Below are 19627 nucleotides of genomic sequence, written 5' to 3' on the forward strand. Positions count from 1 at the left end.
TGTGATGCACGCACTCCCAGTCGCTGCTTCTGCCTTGATGGAAGAACATCATGGCAGAGAACAGACATCTGGGATAAGGGGCTACATCTGAGTCCTGGATCTGCCACCTCTTGGCTGGGTGACACTGGGCACAGTACTTAACCTTTCTGAGCCTTGCCTGCCCTGTCTGTAAAGTGGGAAGAGTGACACCTACTTCCAGGGCTGTTTACGGATGGATGGTGTTGTCAACACCGCACCCGCACAGTGCCTGCCACATCGTACGTGCCGGGTGGACGTGACGCGTTGATGGTATTGCTCCAGGAGGACCCTGTATTGCCCGTCGAAAAGGCGACAGCCCGTCTCCCTCATGCTGAGAAGAGGCCGCACCCCCGCCCCCCGTAGCCCCTGCCCGCAGGGCGCCCACTAACTGGAAGCACCTTCTGGGCATAGGAGAGCTGGTTGTAGGTTGCCACGGTCGCTGCTTCCTTGGCACAGGCCTCTACGGCTTTGTCAAAGGTCAGTTTATACTGGCCCAGTGGGGAGCGTAGATGGAACACTCCGACGGTGGTGTCTAGAAGGGAAAAAAGAGGAATTGTCCGGGGCAGCCCGCCTGGTGGGCAGGACTTCCGGCAAAGAATGCCAAAGCGGAAGGCCGGCAGTAGCCCGGTGCCAATTCGTTTCCGGGTATGTTGAAACACAGCATTTAAAGTATTTATTTCTGGGGGCACCTGGGTGGCTCAGTCGGTTAAGTGTCAGACTTCAGCTCAGGTCATGATCTCACGGTTTGTGGGTTCAAGCCCCATGTTGGGCTCTGTGCTGCATGCTTGTCCAGAGCCTGGAGCCTGCTTCAGATTCTGTGTCTCTCTCTCTCTCTGCCCTTCCCCCACTCATGCTCTGTCTCTCTCAAAAATAAATATAAAAAAAGTATTTATTTCTTTGCTGCAAACTGGTGCAGCTACTCTGGAAAACAGTGTGGAGGTTCCTCAAAGAATTGAAATGTGAATTGTCCTTTGACCCAGCAATTGCACTACTAGGTATTTATCCAAAGGATATAAGATGCTGATTCGAAGGGGCACATGCAGCCCGATGTTTATAGCAGCACTATTAACAATAGCGTAATTATAAAAATAGCACATGTTATTGTGGAAATTTGGGCAATACAGAAAAGTAAAAAAGAAATAAACAAAAATCACCTATAATCTTACCCCCTGGAAATAACTATTCCATGGCTAACATTTTGGTGTGGTTTCCCTAAAGAATTTTTACTTTCTTTTGGCAACTTTTTATTTTGATATGATTTCATACTCTTCTAGTCTTTTTACCTATGTATTTACATGTCATATACATTCCAAATGTGGCAGCTTACTGCATATAGAGTGTTTAGAAATCTTTTTTATTTTTTTTAATTATTATTTTTAAATTTTTAGAAATATTTTTATTTATTTTTTTAATGTTTTTTTATTTATTTCTGAGAGATAGAGAGACAGCATGAGCAGGGGAGGGTCAGAGAGAGAGGGAGACACAGAATCCGAAACAAGCTCCAGGCTCTGAGCTAGCTGTCAGCACAGAGCCTGACGCGGGGCTTGAACCCACGAACCGTGAGATCATAACCTAAGCGAAAGTGGGACGCTTAACCGACTAAGCCACCCAGGCGCCCTTATTTTTAAATTTTTATTTCTTTGTTTTGAGAGATAGAATGAGCAGAGGAGGGGCGGGGGGGGGGGGGGCAGAGGACCCAAAGTAGGCTTTGTATTGACAGCACACAGCCTGATGTGGGGCTTGAACTCACAAAGAGTGAGATCATGACCTAAGGAGAAGTTGGAAGCTTAACCAACTGAGTCACCCAGATGCCCCTAGAAATCTTTTTTTTACACTTAACATTAAATCATGATGATTTCCTCATATTACAAATTTTCTCGAGCAACATGATTTCCCCCTCAATACTTATAATTGAATAGTTTTTGGTGAACTTTCCAGACATGAAAAAACACTTTAAAGTGAGTTTTTGCAAAGTGATTGCCACTATGCCCTTAAAAAAGGTCTTCTAGGGGCACCTGGATGGCTCAGTCGGTTAAGCGTCTGACTTCGGTTCAGGTCATGATCTCACGGTTCATGGGTTTAAGCCCCACATCGGGCTCTGTGCTGACTGCCAGCTCAGAGCCTGGAGCCTGTTTAAGATTCTGTGTCTCCCTCTCTCTCTGACCCTCCCCTGCTCATGCTGTCTCTCTCTCTCAGAAATAAATAAAAACATTTAAAAAAAAGTCTTCTAGCCATTGCTCCCCTAAGATACTGAAAGATTTATCATTTTTCTCCTGGCTGATATCTTAGCCAGACAAGGAATGCAGAGACCAGAAATAGTTCAAAACCCGAGTCATATTTTTACATTGTCAAGTTCATTATCAAATGCCACTAAAAGGGCACTTTCTTCACCAATAAAGAGCTAAGTTCAAGATCTTCTTTGACTATAGACCCAGCAGGACATTCCACATGTTGTCTGGTCCTGTCAGCCCTATATCTGAAATGCATGCACTTAATAGCACGACAGCTTGGGTAAGGATGGATGACCTTGTCTCTTACTCAACAACACAATTCTTAGAAACTGTATCTGGGAGGATGTGTAACAGTATATGTGATCACCCTTTACTGTTAGAGATACATTATTTATAGTCTTTTATCATGTGAAATAACGCTGAGATGGTACATTTATCTTTATTCCCTTAGATTGTTTCTGGAGGATGAGTTCCTTGAATGTAGCAACCGAGTCTCGGCATGAAGTTTTAAAAATGTTTTTAAAGATTTTTTTATAAGGTTTATATTTATTTATTTGGGGGGGGGGCAGAGAGAGAGGGAGAGAGAGAGAGAACCCCAAGCATGGGGCTCAAACTCACAAATCGTTGAGATCACGACCTGAGCTGAAATCAAGAGTCAGGCGCATAACTGATGGAGCCACCAGGTGCCGCACAGCATGCATTATTTTAAGGCTCTCAGCACACAGTGTCAAGTTGGTTGGCATAAAGGCTGCAGCGGTTTGCCCTCCTCTGACCTGGGAGAATAGGCACATGCGGAGTGTGGGCTGGCTCTGTAACTGTGTCACAGGGAAAGCTGGGGGCGTAGCCCAGTGCCATCCTGCCTTGCTAAGGGTAACTGCTCAGCTACAGCAGAAGGTGGGTCCATCGTGATACCTGGCCACTTGGTAACACCACCACTTTCTTGGCATTCATACTCCAGCGGAAGAGCAACCCCCATGGAGAAGAGGGATGAACTAAACAGGTTTCCACCTGTGACTGAGCTGTGGCAGGAGCAGGGCTGGCTGCAGGGATCATGTCCTCCAGAAACAATCCAAGCACTTTCTGGACTTGGTACTTCTTGAGGCAGATGACTCGTGGATCAATGTCCCCAGTTCCAGCTGCTCGTTTTGGCCCCCATCCTAAACAGCACGTGCCTGTAGAATCTCTTTGCTTGGCCATTTTACCATCACCTTGAACACACAATATCCCCAACCAAGCTTTCAAACTTTGTGCCACGTTCCCTCCCATCGGCTTTATCCAGGTGTTGGGTTCGCTCTCTCGAGATGGAAGCCTTATGTGACTTACCTGTCCTATGACCATTGTGTGCCCTGAGCTCACCCCTCTTCCCAGTTGAGACCCTGTCACCTTGAGGTCATTGCCTTGACATCTTTCAAGTCTCCACCATAGTCCCACGCCTCTATTAAGCTTCTCTGAAGACTCCCTCTCTCATCTTTCCTAGAGATCTTTCCCATCCCTGACTATTCTTTAAAAAGTTTTCTTATTGTGGTAGATATATGTGACACACTATTTACTTTTTTGTCCTTTTTTTTAATGTTTTATTTATATTTGAGAGAGACAGAGCACAAGCAGGGAAGGGGCAGAGAGAAATGGAGACAGAATCTGAAGCGGGCTCTGAACTGTCAGCACAGAGCCTGATGTGGGGCTCGAACTCACAAACTGTTAGATTATGACCTGAGCCAAAGTTGGATGCTTAACCGACTGAGCCACCCAGGTGCCCCACTTTTTTGACCATTTTATGTGTGTCATTCAGTGGTATTAAGTAGATCTACAGTGTTATGCAATCATCACCACCATCCATTTTTAGAATGTTTCCATAATTCTAATCAGAAACTCAGTCTGAATTAAATAATGACTCTCCACTCCCACTCCCTGCAGCCCCTGGTAACCTCTATTCTACTTTGTCTCTATGAATTTGCCCGTTATAAATACCTTATATTTGTCCACAATATTTGTCCTGTTGTGTCTGGTTATTTCACACGGCATGATGTTTTCAAGTTTCATTCATATTAAAGCACGTTAGAGTTTCCTAACTTTTAAGGACTGGATAATATCCCACTGTACGAATAGGCTACAGTCTGTTTATCCGCTCATTTGCTGATGGACACTAAGGCTGTCCATCATTTTTCGGGGAACATGGCCATATATATATATATCTGTTCGAATCCCTGCTCTCAATGTTCCTCTATTCTCACTCTCTCATTGCACCATCCGCCTGAGATAAAGTGCTGTCTTCTGTTTTATTACTTGCCTTTTCTTGTCTTACTAATTCAAAAAAATGTCCTCAGCTATATGGGCAGTGTTCTCACAAGGAGACAATAGCATATATCCTATGTATTTCTCCTGCTTATACTTCTAGCTCATCTCCAAAAGGGATTTGAGGTGTCTTAGGATTTGATACATCTGATGGACCCCATGTTTGTGTCCCTCCCCTACCACAAATTCACAGATTTAAATCCTAATTTCCAATATGTTGATATTAGGAGGTGGGTCCATTGGGAGGCAATTAAGTCATGAGGGTAAACTCTCTCGTATGGGATTAGTGTGTGTGTGTGTGTGTGTGTGTGTGTGTGTGTGTGTATGTATTTTTAAAGTAATCTCTATGCCCAACATGGGGCTCAAACTCATGACCCTCAGATCGAGTCACATGCCCTACTGACTAAGCCAGCCGGGCATTGTGGAGTAGTGCCCTTATAAAAGGGACCCCAGAGAGCTTCCTGGCCCTTACACCGCATAGGAACACAAGAAGATAGCAGTCTGCAACCCGGAAGAGAGCCCTCCCTAGAACCTGACCATGTCGGCACCCTGATCTTAGCCTTCCAGCCTCCAGAACTGTAAGAAATACATTCTTGCTGCTCAGAAGCCACCCAGATGACAGAACTTTGATGCAGCAGCCTGAATACACTGAGATAGTACCGAACAGGTGTTAAGTCAATAATTATTATCGAGCTATGTAAAATGTGCCTCAATAAAATGCCCGCGTCTATAAAACAAACCTGGCCCAGTCACAGGTGTCCCATTAGTACTGATCGGCTATAACACATAAGGCCCAAGTTGCTTTCCGAACCACTGAAATACTCCCTGCCCTGGCTCAGAATTAGGTATGTGGGTGGGTCCTGTATGGATTTCCTCTGCTCGGTTTCAAGATGCCCTGTCGCCTGAACCTTGGCACTTCCCGCTTGGCTTTTTTACTTTACTGTGTGTTGTGATTCTTTCATTCCACCTGTGGGCCATTCAAATCACTCTCGGAAGAGAATGCCATACATGCCAATCAATGTGTATTATCTAAACAAGAACTAAGAAATTGCATCTTCGTGTGGTAGGCGCTTCCTCTCTGTTAGTTAAACCCCAAACTGTCCTCCTTAGATTCAATTCCAGTCAATGGTTGCTAAGCAACCTGGGGAAAGCACGTATTAAGAAAAGTCAGGATGGATGACCTTTGTGCACTGTCCTGGTCCTAAGGCTCAGGGCCCAGATCTGAGTTTACTCCACTCCTCTGCTACAGAAGCTGACTACCTTCTGGGCACTGGGTCCTGGGCAGGGCAATGCCTGGGCTGCTTGGCCCTGGTGTTTAATTTCATTCCCCTTTGCTCTTGCACAAGTCCCTTTCCCAAGCCTGACAGAGACTAGGGTGCTTTGAGGGGTGGCTGGGTGGCTCTGTCAGTGAAGCATATGACTCTTGATCTCGGCTCAGGTCGTGATCTCACAGTTTGTGAGTTCAATCCCTGCATCAGGCTCTGCACTGATGGCACAGGGCCTCCTTGGGATTCTGTCTCTCCTTCTTGCTGCCCCTCCCCAACTAGTGTGCTCGGGCTGTCTCTCTCTCAAAATAAACAGATAAACATTAAAAACCTTCCCCAAGCCTGATATAGACTAGGGTGCTTTGGGCCAGCGGCCCCCAGCCACACTGACCTTGGAAGTGGAGGTCGGCGCAGTTGGCATCAGCATGGCATTGCCCGTTGTCCTGCAAACAGCGGTCCACGGGCAGCTGCTCCGGCTCGCAGTCCATCCCGTCTCCCACGTAATGACTTTTACATTCACACTTGTGCTTGCCCTGGGGTGGGGCGGGGGGGGGGGGACAGCAGGAAAGATGAAAAGTCCCTTTTCTAGGACCCCAGGACCCCCACACACTCTGCGGGCCACCGTCCAGCACAGGAGACGCCCAGAAGCACCAGGAAAATGCCTCTCCCATCCAGCGGGAATGAAGTAACTGCATGTGTCATGTTTTCACCCTGGCTCACGGGGAAATGTCTTCTCAGCTGAAATGTCGCCTCCTCCGAGAGAACGTCCCTGGCGCATCACATGAAGCAGATCTCCCAGACCTTTCTACCACACTGGCCCAGTTTATGTGCTTCCCGACTCTGTGCTTCCCGACTCGGTGCTTCCTGAAGGCATCTCGTACATTTGTTTCTGCACTGGGCATCGCCTCCTCCCTGCACCCAGTATAAGCCTTTTATTGCTACATCCCTGGCACCTGCGACAGCATATAGTAAGTGCCTGGTGACCACTCGCTGAATCAATGATGATCTCATTTAATCCCCACAACAATTCTATGAGGCTGTACTATTATTAGGCTCACATAGCAGATGAGGAAACTGACACTCAGAGAAGTTAAGTAGCAAGCGCCAGGCCACAGAATGTAAGTCTGGGCACTAAGGCTCAGAGAGTGTGACTCTAAGTCACACTTACAACCATGACAGACATTATTGTCCACCACCTTCTTTTGACAGCGGATAAACAGGGCACCAGGGCACAGATTCCACTCTCTCTATACGTTTAAATTTATTTAGTTATTGTGTGTGTGTGAGAAAGAGATAGATAGAGAGAGAGTGAGAGAGTATGCATGGGAAAGGACAAAGAGTGGGAGAGAATTCCAAGCAGGTTCTGCGCTGAACCCTATGCGGGGCTCGAACTCATGAACTGTGGGATGGTGACCTGAACTCAAATCAAGAGTCAGATGCCCAACTGGCTGAGCCACCCAGGTGCCCCCGATCCCACTCTAAAAAGACTTGATTGAGGGCTCAAACCTGTACTTCCCCCTCCACTTCTTGCCAACAGTTTTTGTTTCAATGAACTTTTAATTTTGGATAGTTTTTTTTTTTTTTTTTTACAAATAGTTTATTGTCAAATTAGTTTCCACATAACACTCAGTGCCCATCCCCAAAGTGCCCTCCTCCATGCTAATTTTGGATAGTTTTAAATTTACAGAAAAGTTGCAAAGACAGCAGAACGAGTGACCATATACTCTTCACCGGGATCCCCTACGTTGCCTTCTTAGATAATAACAGCACATTCGTCCAAAGTAAGAAATTAACGGCAGCACATTACTATTAGCTAAACAGGCCGTATGTGGATTTCAGCAGCTTCTCCCCTCATGTCCTCTCTCTGCTAAGAACGCCCCTTTGCATTCAGCCTGCAGACTTAACAACACACGCACGGAGGTGGGAGGAAGTTGAGGAAGAAGCTGAACAGTGAGTGAAGTGAAGCCAGGCTGAGCAAGGGGCAGAAGGGCTCCCCATCCCCGGGGGCGGCGGGGATGGGACACTCACCGGGCCAGTCATCTTGCACGTGGCATGCTCATGACACCCGCCATTGAGGCCATCGGCACAGGGGTCGATCTCTGTGCAGCTGCGGCCGTCGCCCTTGTAGCCCTTCTGACAGCTGCAGGAGACCTTCGTGCCCTTCTGGGAACACCTGGCGACCCTGGCGCAGCCCCCGTTGTTCTGCTTGCAGAAATTCACAGCTATAGGAGCAGAGGGCAGACGGCTCACTTAACCACTGTCTGTGCAAGGCGGGCCTCGGATGGGGGCGTGGGCCGCCCTGGGATCCGTAGTGCTGGGGCATATATGGGCCCCGACATACCGGGGCCTTCTCTCCCCGTGCCCAGTGGCCTCTGTGCTAGCTTTTGCAAACACTGGTATCTTCATAGATACCCTCACAGAGCAGGCCCAATGACATGTGTCTACCTCTGGGCCCTTTGTCATATACCTCCAGCCTCCACTTTGGTAGTAGTTTTAATGTTAGGGCAGTTGTGTGTGTGTGTGTATCTGTGTGTTTGCACGTGCGCACACCTAGAATAAGTACACTCCTGAGTTCTTCGTGAGATGTGCACCATTACCCCCATTCTACAGATGAACAAACTGAAACGCAGAGAGTTTAACTGATCTGACAAAGGCTCAACAGTGATAACACGGTAGGACTGGGATTTAAACCCCGACTGGTCTGGTCCCAAAGCCCATGCATTCCCCACTGTGTTGTGCTACCCGTTGGGACCTTCGTTTTCACCACCTCCCAAATTTCAACCCAAAACTAGATTTAGGTCTAGCCTCAGGAATATCTGGAAAGCCATCTGGTTTCTCTTGCCTGGCTTTTCGCCTGGAGGCATGGCAACCAATTGAGACTTTGAAAGAATAAACATGAGGGCAAAAGGCCTCTCCTAAGGATGGCAGAGTAGAAAGACCGAAAGAACCTGGTCTTTGGTGCCCTTGTTGATCAGCGACCCACTTCTGGGCTGCCTTGCAGCAGGTGACAGAACAGCAGGTATAGCAGGGTCTCACTTCTGTAAAGCAAGCATCTGTTTGAATCTTTACACATGACAGAAGCTAGACAGTGCATGGGGCTGACACTGGTAGGTTTCTCCCAATATGTGTTGTCTCCTTTTTTCTATAGTGATGGATTTTTAGCTGGGCTCATGGTTGCCTAACCGAAGACTACATTTCCCAGGCTCCTTTGCAACTAGGTATGACAGATGACAAGGTTCCAGCCAATGCTATGGGAACAGACAAAATGTTTAGCAACTTCTAGGTGCATCCTTAAAGGGAAAGGGTTTGCCTCCTTCCTCTCCTTCTCCGTCCTGCTGCCTGGGATGTGCTGATGGTACTGACTCTCTCAGACCAGGTGAGTGAATGATGGCAGAGCAAGAAGATAGAAGGAGTCTGGGCTCCCATATGTCTTTTCAGATCTATGTTAGCTCTGGATGCCTCCATTCAAAGTATTACATGAGATAAAAATAAGCATCTAAACCTGCCTTGTTTATACCACTGTTCCTTTGGGTCTCCGTGTGGCTGAAGCTATATCTTAACTACTAAGTACAGACATTGCAAAGTTCAGAGTGGTACTCTCCAAGTGATGAGTGTAACTATTTTTTAAAAACAATTTTTAAATGTTTATTTTATTTTTGAGAGAGGGAGAGTTTGTGTGGGTGGGTGGGGGAGGGGCAGAGAGAAAGGGAGACACAGAATCGGAAGCAGGTTCCAGGCTCTGAGCTGTCAGCACAGTGCCCGACTCAGGGCATAAATCCACGAATCATAAGATCATAACCTGAACCAAGGTTAGAAGCTTAACTGCCTGAGCCATGCAGGCGCCCCAGTAAATGTTGCTTTTGTTTTTTTATTTTAGTACTATAATGTAATTTCTGAATTTTTAAAAATATATTGTCAAGTTGGTTTCCATATAACACCCAGTGTTCATCTCAACAAGTGCCCTCCTCCATGCAATTTCTGAAATTTTTAAAAGTTAGTCCAGATTATTTGTGGAGTTACAAAAACATTATAAAATAAAGTGCCTCAGTTTGAGTCTGCACAGCGATTTCAAAACAGTGACCTGGGAGGTCGGCGGGTCAGGTATGAGCAAACCCACTAAGGAAACTGAGTCCCAGAGAGGGTAGGTATGGGCGAAATGGCGCAGGCCGGAGTGGAAGGGGCAGGAAGAAGTCCGGGCGCTCTGACCACATCCCGCTCCGCTCCCACATGGCCCTGGTGTTTTGCACACTCGCGGACAGGACTCACCTGTGCATGTGATTCCGTCCCCCTCGTAGCTCAGGTTACACTCGCATGTGTTGTTCTCCTTACAGGTGGCATGCGCAGAACAAGGAGGTGTGCACACTGGGGGCAAAACTGTAAACAAAGAGGTCCCTGTTCGTGCCGTGCCTGTGGTGGGAAGACACGGGACCCTCCGGGACTCACTCTCCAGCCTGTCTCTGAGTTGCAAAAGTGCCCCCTGACAGTGGGAGCACAGGGTGATTTGTGAAGGTTCCTCCCAGCCTGAAGATTCCAAGAGTCCAGAATTGCTCCTTAATATTAAGACATTAACTCTGTAATGTTATTCAGACTAAAATGTAGTATGTCGCCTTTATGGGCAACCAGTTAAAACTTTATACCTCAACAAGGATGAATTTGGCAGATTAGCTCTTTGGCCCTAAGGGTATGGGGTTCCAGAAGGAGATGGTTAAATCAGAGGAGAACTTCCATGGCCTTCTGAGGCACTGCTAGGCTTGGGAGCAGTCTGGCGCTTTGGTGTGTGAGTAGGGCTGCAGTGTCAACAGGAAGCAGGAAGCCACGGGGTGATCAGGGGAGATGGGGAAGGCAGAGGAAGCTAAGCTAGGGGATTCTGGAAAGTCAGGTTGCTTAAGCCCATAGGAAGAACTCAGTTATGCCCTTCTGCACCCTATGATTCACAGTGGATGATTCACCCTTCACATCTCGGACCTTCCACCAGAACATGGGGCTCAGGGAGAACGGGAGGCCTCAGAACACTGGCTGCTCAGTAAGGATCTAGATTGTGATGATGATGATCATGATCGACAATGATAATGCCAGCTCCTGTTAGTGCCCACACACACCCGGCACTTCACAACCACCATCTCTGACCCTCACAGCTCCTTCTCCTGAAAAGTGTGCAGGGTGCACTTCTTTTTGTGGATGTGTGCATCCAGGCCCAGAGAAGGTGGGTTACGTAAGGCTATTTGTCTAGTAACTAGCAGAATCAGGGGTCAGATCCTGGACTCCAAAGAACTGTGGTTTTCTAGGAAAGCACTTCAGCTCTGTGTCACACACATCTGGACCACAATCCTGAGAGACCACGATCCTGAGGGACCACGATCCCGAGGGGCCACCATCCTAAGGGACCATGATCCTGAGGGAGCACGATCCTGAGGGACCCAGAACCTGAGGGACCATGATCCTGAGAGACCACGATCCTGAGGGACTCAGATCCCGAGGGACCATGATCCTGAGAGACCATGATCCAAAAGACCACGATCCCAAGGGGCCACGTTCCTGAGGGGCCACTCCTGCCCAGTCCTGTATCGTTTGCTCGAGGTGGGTCCTTCTGTGGTTGCACAAGATTGTATGCTAGTCTTATGGGTTTGAGTTAAATCTCTTCACCCAGTTTTCCTGCAAGTCCCCAAACCCCCCGAGGCCCAGGGCCACATATCCAAATCATATTTTCCTTGTGGAAAAGGAAAAACCTGCTTTGTTGTTTTTTCTCAGTGTCACTCAGACCCCTGACCCCAGCTGGACGCTCTCAGCGGGTCTGCCGCAGCATGGTGCTGCCGTCGGCCGGCCACTCCCATGACAGACCTGCCTGGGTGTCGCAGAAGCGGCCCGTCCACCCCGTCTCGCAGAGGCACTGCCCCGAGCCCGTGATGCCATCATCACACTGTCCGTGGTCTGAGCAGCCACAGGCTGTAAAGCAAATTGAAACGTGATCAGTAATCAGCGATCAGGGATTGAAATCCAATCAGCCAGCTCTCTGACCACCTGGTGGCTGTGTTATGGGTGTGCGGACACCATTCCTTGAAACCTTCCACACATCATGAATTCGGTGGTTATCATGAGGCAGACACGACTAGGCAATGAGGTGACAGTGAAAAACAGAAGACGTAAGGCTCCTGTTCTCATGGGCTTACAGTCTTGGAGTAAGTGGCTTTGAACATGTAATTATACACACATGGTGAGTTTTATAAACACCGAAGTGGAGGGTGTCATGGGGTTTGTAACTGGAATACAGGGGGGAGAGAACTCATCTGGGGCCTCCTAACAGAGAAGTCTATTTAGTGAAATCTTCAAGATATGTATCAATTCTTCCACCTGTTGCCACCTTGACGGAGCACTGTCAGCCGAGCCCAAGGCACCACCAGCCGTCACCTAGGTTGTTGCATTCGGTTCCCTGTGTCAGCCCTGTTCCTGTTCTCCTACAGTATATTCTCCTCAGGGCAACTGGAGCTGGAGCTGGGGCAATCCTTTCTAATCTGCTCATGACCACACCCCCCCCCCCCCCCCCCCCCCCCCCCCCCCCCCCCCCCCCCCCCCCCCGCCCCCACTGCATTCCCAGTGCTCCGCTTAGAACAGATGCTATCTATTCTAAGGACTGTCTCCTGGCCAAGAAGCTCTTATGTTACCTGGCCCCTGGCAACCTTCAGATTTCATTTCCTTCCTCTCTTCCTCTTCTTTGTCCACCTTGCTCAGCCACCCTGGCCTCTTTGCTGTTCCTTTCATGCCACGCCCACTTCTGCCTCAGGACCTTTGCATTTGCTCATTTCTCTTCCAGGAAAGCCATTCCTCTAGTCTGTACCGTATCATATAGTAGCCCTTGCTACAAGTGGCTATTTAAATTTAAACTAATTAAAACTTTAAAAATCAGTTCCTTAGTCACAGGTTTTGAGTGCTTAGTTAAGGGCCACATGTGGCTACTGGCTTCCATTCCTGATGGTAGTTACGGAACGTTTCCAACACGATGGAAAATTCCTTTGGATCGAGCTGCTGTTGGATGTCTCCATGCCTGCCCCTCTCCTCTTTAAGGTTTCTCCTCGAATATTCTCTGTGTGAGATGTCTTTTAAAACAGTGCCTTCCCTTCCTTCTCCATCACTGCTTCTTTTTTTTCTTTCTATCTTTATAACTATCTTTGTTTTTGCAGTTCTCATCTGTTTCCTCCCTTTGAGTGTACATTCCTTGAGAGCTAGAATTTGGTCCCCTTCCAACACCACTGCATTCCTACAACTTAGAACAATTCTTGGCTTTTGAGGAAGTCACTTGGCCTCTTTGTGCCTCAGTTTCTTCATCTGGTAAGTAGGGATAATAATAGTACCTACTGCAAAGGGTTGTTGTGAGGATTAAACAGTAAAACATATCCATCTTCCACGTAGGAGGCGCCTATAAACATTAGCTATCAATATTAAAAAGGACTCTAAATACATGTTGGTTGAATGAACGAATGAATGAATGAGTGTTGTTCAGCCACAGCTTGTGTTGATGGCCGCAGAGATGTGGATTTCACTTCTAGAGGTGAGGCTCTTTCCACGGATGGAAACTGGGATACGTCCAGGGAGGGAAAAGCATGTGAAGGCAGGCAGGTGGGAGGTGGGTGGGTGGGAGAGAGGGGAGAAGGGATGGTTCCGGGTCAGGCAGGGGGTATGGATGAGGACAGGGAGCACCCAGCTGACCAGCAGGCAGGGGGAGGGGGAGCCACATACGTACACTGACAGTCAGGCCCGAATCTCCCTGGCAGGCACAGCTCGCACGCCGTCCCGTTGAAGCCGGTTTGGCATTTACACTCTCCTGTGCCTGAGTACCGATCGAGGCAGACCCCCCGGTTATTACAAGGGGTATCTGCTCCGCCAGGGCAGGCTGGAAGAGATGAAACAGTAGTCACCCACCGGTCTCCCCAGGCCCAGAGCAGCTCAGCACCTTTGTAATCTTCATAATCGTGCAGCTGATGTGCCCTAGTGCTAGGCTGATCTCCATTGGCCCAGGGAGACCGTGGCCCCAGGACACACCTGCAGAGCATCACGGGTATTTAGCGCAAGCCAGTGGCCTCTGGGACACGAATTTAAGTGTATCTGATAGGATTCTACCGAGGCAGAGCAATAAGCTGAACCAGCACTGTATTTGGGGGTTAGGAGCCCTGGATCTGAGTAGACCTGGGCTGAATTTGTCTGAGCTTCAGTTCTCTTAGCTCTAGATGATGAAGATGATGATGACGGTGACGACACAGTGCCAACCTGGCCTATACCACACTGTGACTGAAGATCAAATAAGTTACTGCAACTGAGAGTACTTTAAAAAGATAAGGCACCAAACAAACGTAAGGGATGGTGCCGATTTTTGCGAAAAGCACACACTTAAGTGATGGAGTGTGGACGGACACTGGGTGATCATGTGCACTCCCAGCCCAGAATTTTCTCAACGGGACAATGAATGGAGTGTTCATGGTGGTTAAAACCATGGCTTCAGGAGACACTCTGTGGGACCCTAGGCTTGCTGCTTAGCCTCTTTCTGCCTCTATTTTCTCCCCTGTAAAATAGAGGTAATGATGGAATCTACTTCTTAGAGGTCATTGCCAGGTTTAAATATATTTTTTAATGTTTATTTATTTTGAGAGAGAGAGCGTGAGCAGTGGAGGGGCACAGAGAGAAGAGAGAGAGAGAATCCTAAGCAGAATTCTGATAGCTGATAGCACAGAGCCTGATGCGGGGCTTGATCTCATGTTTCAAGAGATCCTAAGCTGAAATCAAGCACTGAACGCTGAACTGACTGGGCCACCCAGGCGCCTCTTGTTACCAGTTGTAAGTATATTGTTAATAGATGGGAAGTAACACTCAATAAATGTGTTTAATTAAAACAACGTGTGGCAGGGGGCACCTGGGTGGCTCAGTTGGTTGGGCATCCAACTTTGACTCAGGTCATGATCCCACTGTTAGTGGGTTTGAGCCCCGCATTGGGCTCTGTGCTGACAGCTCTGAGCCTGGAGCCTGCTTCAGTTTCTGTGTCTCCTTCTCTCTCTGCCCCTCCTCTGCTCACGCTCTCACTCTCTCAAAAATAAACATCAAAAGAAAAAAAAAAAAACAACAGCGTGTGGCAGATGGGAAGGACCTTTTGTTATTCAGCTATTGTTGATGTATAACTGACTAGAAGTTCTGTCTATACACACAGATTTCAGGATGGGCCAAAGTGTTCTTTGGCAAGGAGCCCTATCCTGGTGAAAGAAGAGAGGGACGTGATGTTATACGTCCCATAACAGGGGATAGTAGCCCCCGCACATCATATTAGCACAGCACTCTGCCAAGGTAGAATTCTCCTAGAAGCATTTAAACTCGTGTGCTAATCGGTATCATGGACTAGCTTCAGAAGTGAAATGTGGTGTTTCTAGCACCAGGGAAAATGTCTTCTGCGAGAATGCTGAGCAAAAAAGCGCAACACAATGACAATCTATGCACAGTAGAATCTCAACTCTGTAAGAAACAGAATAGGACAAAAGGAAAAAGGATGAGGAAAGCTACACAGCTCTTTACAATGATTGCTTTTGGATCTTTTCTTGGAAGAGTCATGAAGGGAGGAGATGCATTCGACCCCGCCCCTGCAGTGTCTGTGCGTTCCTCGATGCTGCAGTGACTGGACAATCAGAATCCCGAGGCGGTAAGAGGCGCCCTCACCCTGACAGTCTCGCCCGAAGTAGCCCTTGCAGCACTTGGGCAGCCGAATCACCATGATGCACTGCTCCTGGCAGCCTTCCAGGTACCCTCTGGAGGCCAGGTTGTAACGACACTTTTGCTTCTCGCCCTAGAGGAAGAAAAGTGGTCCAACCTTCAGCCTTCCACTGCACAGCCTTCCACTCTGGTTCTAGTCCGCCCCCACTGGAGGATCCTGGGTACTGCCCAAATTGAAAATGGGGCTCAATGGCCCTGAGCCCTTTACAAAGGAATTCTTTTCTTAGGGGGGTAGTCAGATGGGGGAGGGGACAGAGCTAGAGTCCACAGAAAGGTCTCTCCCCAGTTTTAAGAGGAAGGACTTGCTGACTCCCAGAGCTGCAAAAGTTTGAGGTTTTATGGAGAGAGGGTGGGGCAGAGGTATTTCCATCATGCGTGGGGAAAGGCAAGGCCCCCAAATCATCAGTAGGGAAGGAAGGGATAGGTTACATTTTGTTTTGCATGGGTGTTTTGTTAGAGGTTTTGCAGTAGAGGAGAGAGAAACTGGCTTTGGAATAAGTAAAAAATGTAATATTTACGGAGTGCTTACTATGTGCTGGGCTCTGTACCCACACTTAAAATTTTACTTTTCCTAATAGCCACACACAGAATTGTGATTAACTTCATTTTATGGAGGCAAACCCACAGATTACGTAACTTGCCAAAGACTGCCCACTGGAATTGTATCCCATAGGCGTGGATTCCACATTTCATTGGCTTAACCATTGCTCTTACATTGCTTTCCGAACCCTCATCCTAGCTTCGCTCCTTACTAGCTGTGTGGCCTTGGTCTAATTGCTTACCCTCTCTGAGATTCATTTTTTTTTTTTTCGTATGTGTAACACTCCTATGAGTGTTACAAGGAGGAACAGGGGTAATGTATAAATAAAGGGAATGGCACACAGCCAGGGACAGGAATAGCACCCAAAATGCAGTTATTATTTTTATAATTATCATTATCTTGGAAAGTCCCTTTGAAGCCTACAGTCCCATGATTTTTCTAGAAGGTGGGTACTGGGTTGAAAGTTGCCTGGGGTAAGAATGTTCATCTCAGCTAGGCTAAGAATGCCTGGTTGTGAAAAGAATGATGTAAATTACAGTTGTACAACATACCCGCAGATGCACACACATGCACACTTACAACTCCCAGAAGACTGGGGTCTGATCATGGAACAAACATACTGCTCTCCAAACGTTAATCACCGCATTCGTAGTTACCTTTGGTTTACTCCACCTTGGGCAGCTGGGGGTATTGGCACAGCTCCAACAATCTCCCTAGTATGCAAGAAAAAGAAAGGCTTAAACATCACGAATGTTGGCAAACACAAGGATATGCCCCCGGTTAACATTTCGATTCTGGCCACGGTCAAGAATGCCAAAGCAAACGCACTGCCTGTTTGCCATGGGGAATGCCGAAGGTCTGTCTTGGCCCTCAGCTCCTTGGTTTAGTTCTTTGAGGTGAAAGGTTCTCTGCTCTACAGAGCTGACCCAGGGCGTCTGGTGTCATACAGGCGTCTGGGACAGTGGCCCCAGGAAGTGTGCTCACAAGTATCGCTTCCACTACCAACAACGGGTGATGCTTTTGGCCAGTCACGCTCTTGGATCCTTAGCTTTTGATCTCCAAAACAGAGAATGATTCTTGCTATTTGATCTTCAGGGGATTGGGGATGGAAAATACTGACTGCAAACACGTGTGCGAGTATACTTTGGGAAATTAGGAAGACCACAACCTCTACAGCAGAAAGGACAGCTGGGTTTTTGTCGCCTACTTTGGTACTGCACTGGTGTCTAAATAATTCAGAATATTTACCGAATCCCTTTAAGTTGCCAGGGACCAAAGCCAACTGGTCACAGACTTGCCATGTAGGCTACTTCATCTCTTTGAGACTCAATTTTGAAATCTATATCATAGAGTTGCTACTAACAACTCCTATTAGTGGATTATTTTAGAGGTAACATGAGTATTGAGCCCAGTGGCCAGCTCAGACCTAGTACTCCATAAATGATACTGGATGGATGAATGAGTGTAAAATCTTGAAGTGCCTCCCACAACCAGGGCCCAGGATGGAGACTGAATCGCCACTGTTAAAAGGATGAATGAGTAAAATAAACAGAGGTGTGGATGGCGTATAATACTCGGTTAAACCATATGAAGTTGCCATTTTTGTAGTCAGACCCTACAAACAGGGCAATTTTATATGGTCTCATCTGGCAGAATTGCAGAAGAATGTTGAATGAATGCGTGAATGACTGAATAGATGGGTGAGCCTGAAAATTAACCGCCTGTTGCAGAATAACTGGCACCCAGTGGTACCCAACAACTATTTCCTTACTGGCGAGGGAATGAACGGATGGGTAGGTTGGTGGATAATGGGAGTGTGTAACGCCTGGATAGGGCCAACTAGATGCCTGTTGATTCTGAGTCTCAAGAGCACCATCGTTTGGCCCTCGGATCTCACGGGTCCTGGGCTCCCTTGAGGCCCAGCCCTCAGCAGTTTTACGGCAGGGTCCCTGATAGATCAGAAGGGCTGAACCCCACGTGTCTCCTACTTTAGCAGTGTTTTTAGGACTGACCGAAAAATCGTAGGTGGCAAAAGTGTCACAGTGGCCCCCCAGGGTGGGATCAATCAGGAGGCAGTCAATGCCGTAGGCCACGCCCAGGTCAAACAAGAGTTCTCGCTGCACAATTCTGCATGTTTGGCCATTGAGGAAGAGCTCGCCCTGCGAGGGAGGGAGAGAGGGGAAAGAGAGAGCAGTCAACACCCCTTCTCAGACTTCTCTTCTGCCTAGGCTGTATCAAGTGGTCAGTACCTGCAAGGCTCAGAAAGAACTAAATACATATATATATGTATATACACGTGTATCATATATGTGTGTATATGATAAATACAGCAAACACTCAGCATGTATTATGTGCCAAGTAACGTTCTGTGTGCTTTATCTGTGCAAATTCTTTTAATCCTCTCAACAACCCTGGAGTAGCCCTGTTTACAGATGAGAAAAGCGAGGCAGCCAGGGGTTCAATAACTTGCCCAAGGTCAGGCGGGCGGTAAGTGGCGGTGTGGGCGTGCCTACCGGGGCAGAGGCCTCTGAGCCTACGCTCTTGGCTACTCTGCGACGCTGCCTCCACCAAAGGAGAAACAGGGGCAGCCAGGGTGATGGGATGGAACAGGCATGACCTGCCTGTGGTTCAGGATAAACTCTGGTAATGTGGCCGCTTTATGTGTAATAGCGTAGTTTTTTGTTTATTTTTTGTTTTGTTTTTGTTTTTTACTTAGTGCTAGCTCCCAGCAAAGTGCAGGTACAGCCTTTTTTTTCAGGATATACAAGCAATGGACTTTAATTCTCTAATGATGACAATAACTTCTCTTCCCATGTACTGGGCATTGTTTGGCTTTAGATATATTATTGCGCTTTGCTTGCAACAATTCTAGGGCTTTCTTCCTTAAGCTCACCCAGCTAGGAAATTGTTGAATATATCTCCCCCGTCCCTCTGAGGAAGAAAAATGCTTTTAGAAAGTTCTTTGGGAAAAAAAAGAGATAAATCTCAGCATCTACTGATGGGATGCACACAGCATGATTCAGTGGGAAGAAGAGTGGAAAACTGTGGTTAAAGCCCTCCACTTCCACATGTACTGTGTGAGTAAGTTACTGAACCACTATGAGTTTGTTTTCACCGGGTCAGTAGGATTAATGATTGCATTGCACAGGGTTGTTACAAAGATCAAACTAAATGATACCTTGCAAAATGCTCAGAAAGCTTTATTAGCACCCAGAATGAGCAGTGGAGATTGTTATTATACTTCTTTGGTAGGTGTGCAGTTTGATCTACGGAGATAGTATAGCTGATCTCCAGAGTGTAAGCACATTGGGAAAACTTTCCACAGATGGTAACATTTCTCATATTCAGTTTATAAATTCAATGCAATTACAATGCAAACACCAAAAGGATTCTGGCTGGTCATCAGAACTTTATGGCCCTTCTAAGAAGGCTCCTTGAAGGGAATCAACTCAGCTAGGGGCTGCATCCCTTTTGTCCTTCCTCCTTTGTGCTGCCTGGGAAGCGGGTGTGATGGCTGGAGCTCCAGCAGCCATATT

At 47.5% G+C, this 19627-nt stretch overlaps 1 protein-coding gene across 1 annotated transcript in view; it reads right to left on the reverse strand.

The window, feature by feature from the left end:
• Positions 1–19627, reverse strand: part of STAB2 (stabilin 2) — a gene marked incomplete at its 5' end in the record, with an annotated part of 137737 nt that overhangs the window by 11673 nt on the left and 106437 nt on the right. The window contains 9 exons of the mRNA XM_039252871.1: positions 417–550; positions 6198–6339; positions 7835–8028; positions 10073–10180; positions 11645–11749; positions 13542–13691; positions 15497–15623; positions 16748–16804; positions 18104–18250. Of these exons, the coding sequence (XP_039108802.1) occupies positions 417–550; positions 6198–6339; positions 7835–8028; positions 10073–10180; positions 11645–11749; positions 13542–13691; positions 15497–15623; positions 16748–16804; positions 18104–18250 (1164 nt within the window). The remainder of the gene's footprint in view (positions 1–416; positions 551–6197; positions 6340–7834; positions 8029–10072; positions 10181–11644; positions 11750–13541; positions 13692–15496; positions 15624–16747; positions 16805–18103; positions 18251–19627) is intronic.

Source organism: Hyaena hyaena, unplaced genomic scaffold (assembly GCF_003009895.1).
Source record: "Hyaena hyaena isolate Hyena2069 unplaced genomic scaffold, ASM300989v1 scaffold_432, whole genome shotgun sequence".
Classification (NCBI taxonomy): Eukaryota; Metazoa; Chordata; class Mammalia; order Carnivora; family Hyaenidae; genus Hyaena; species Hyaena hyaena.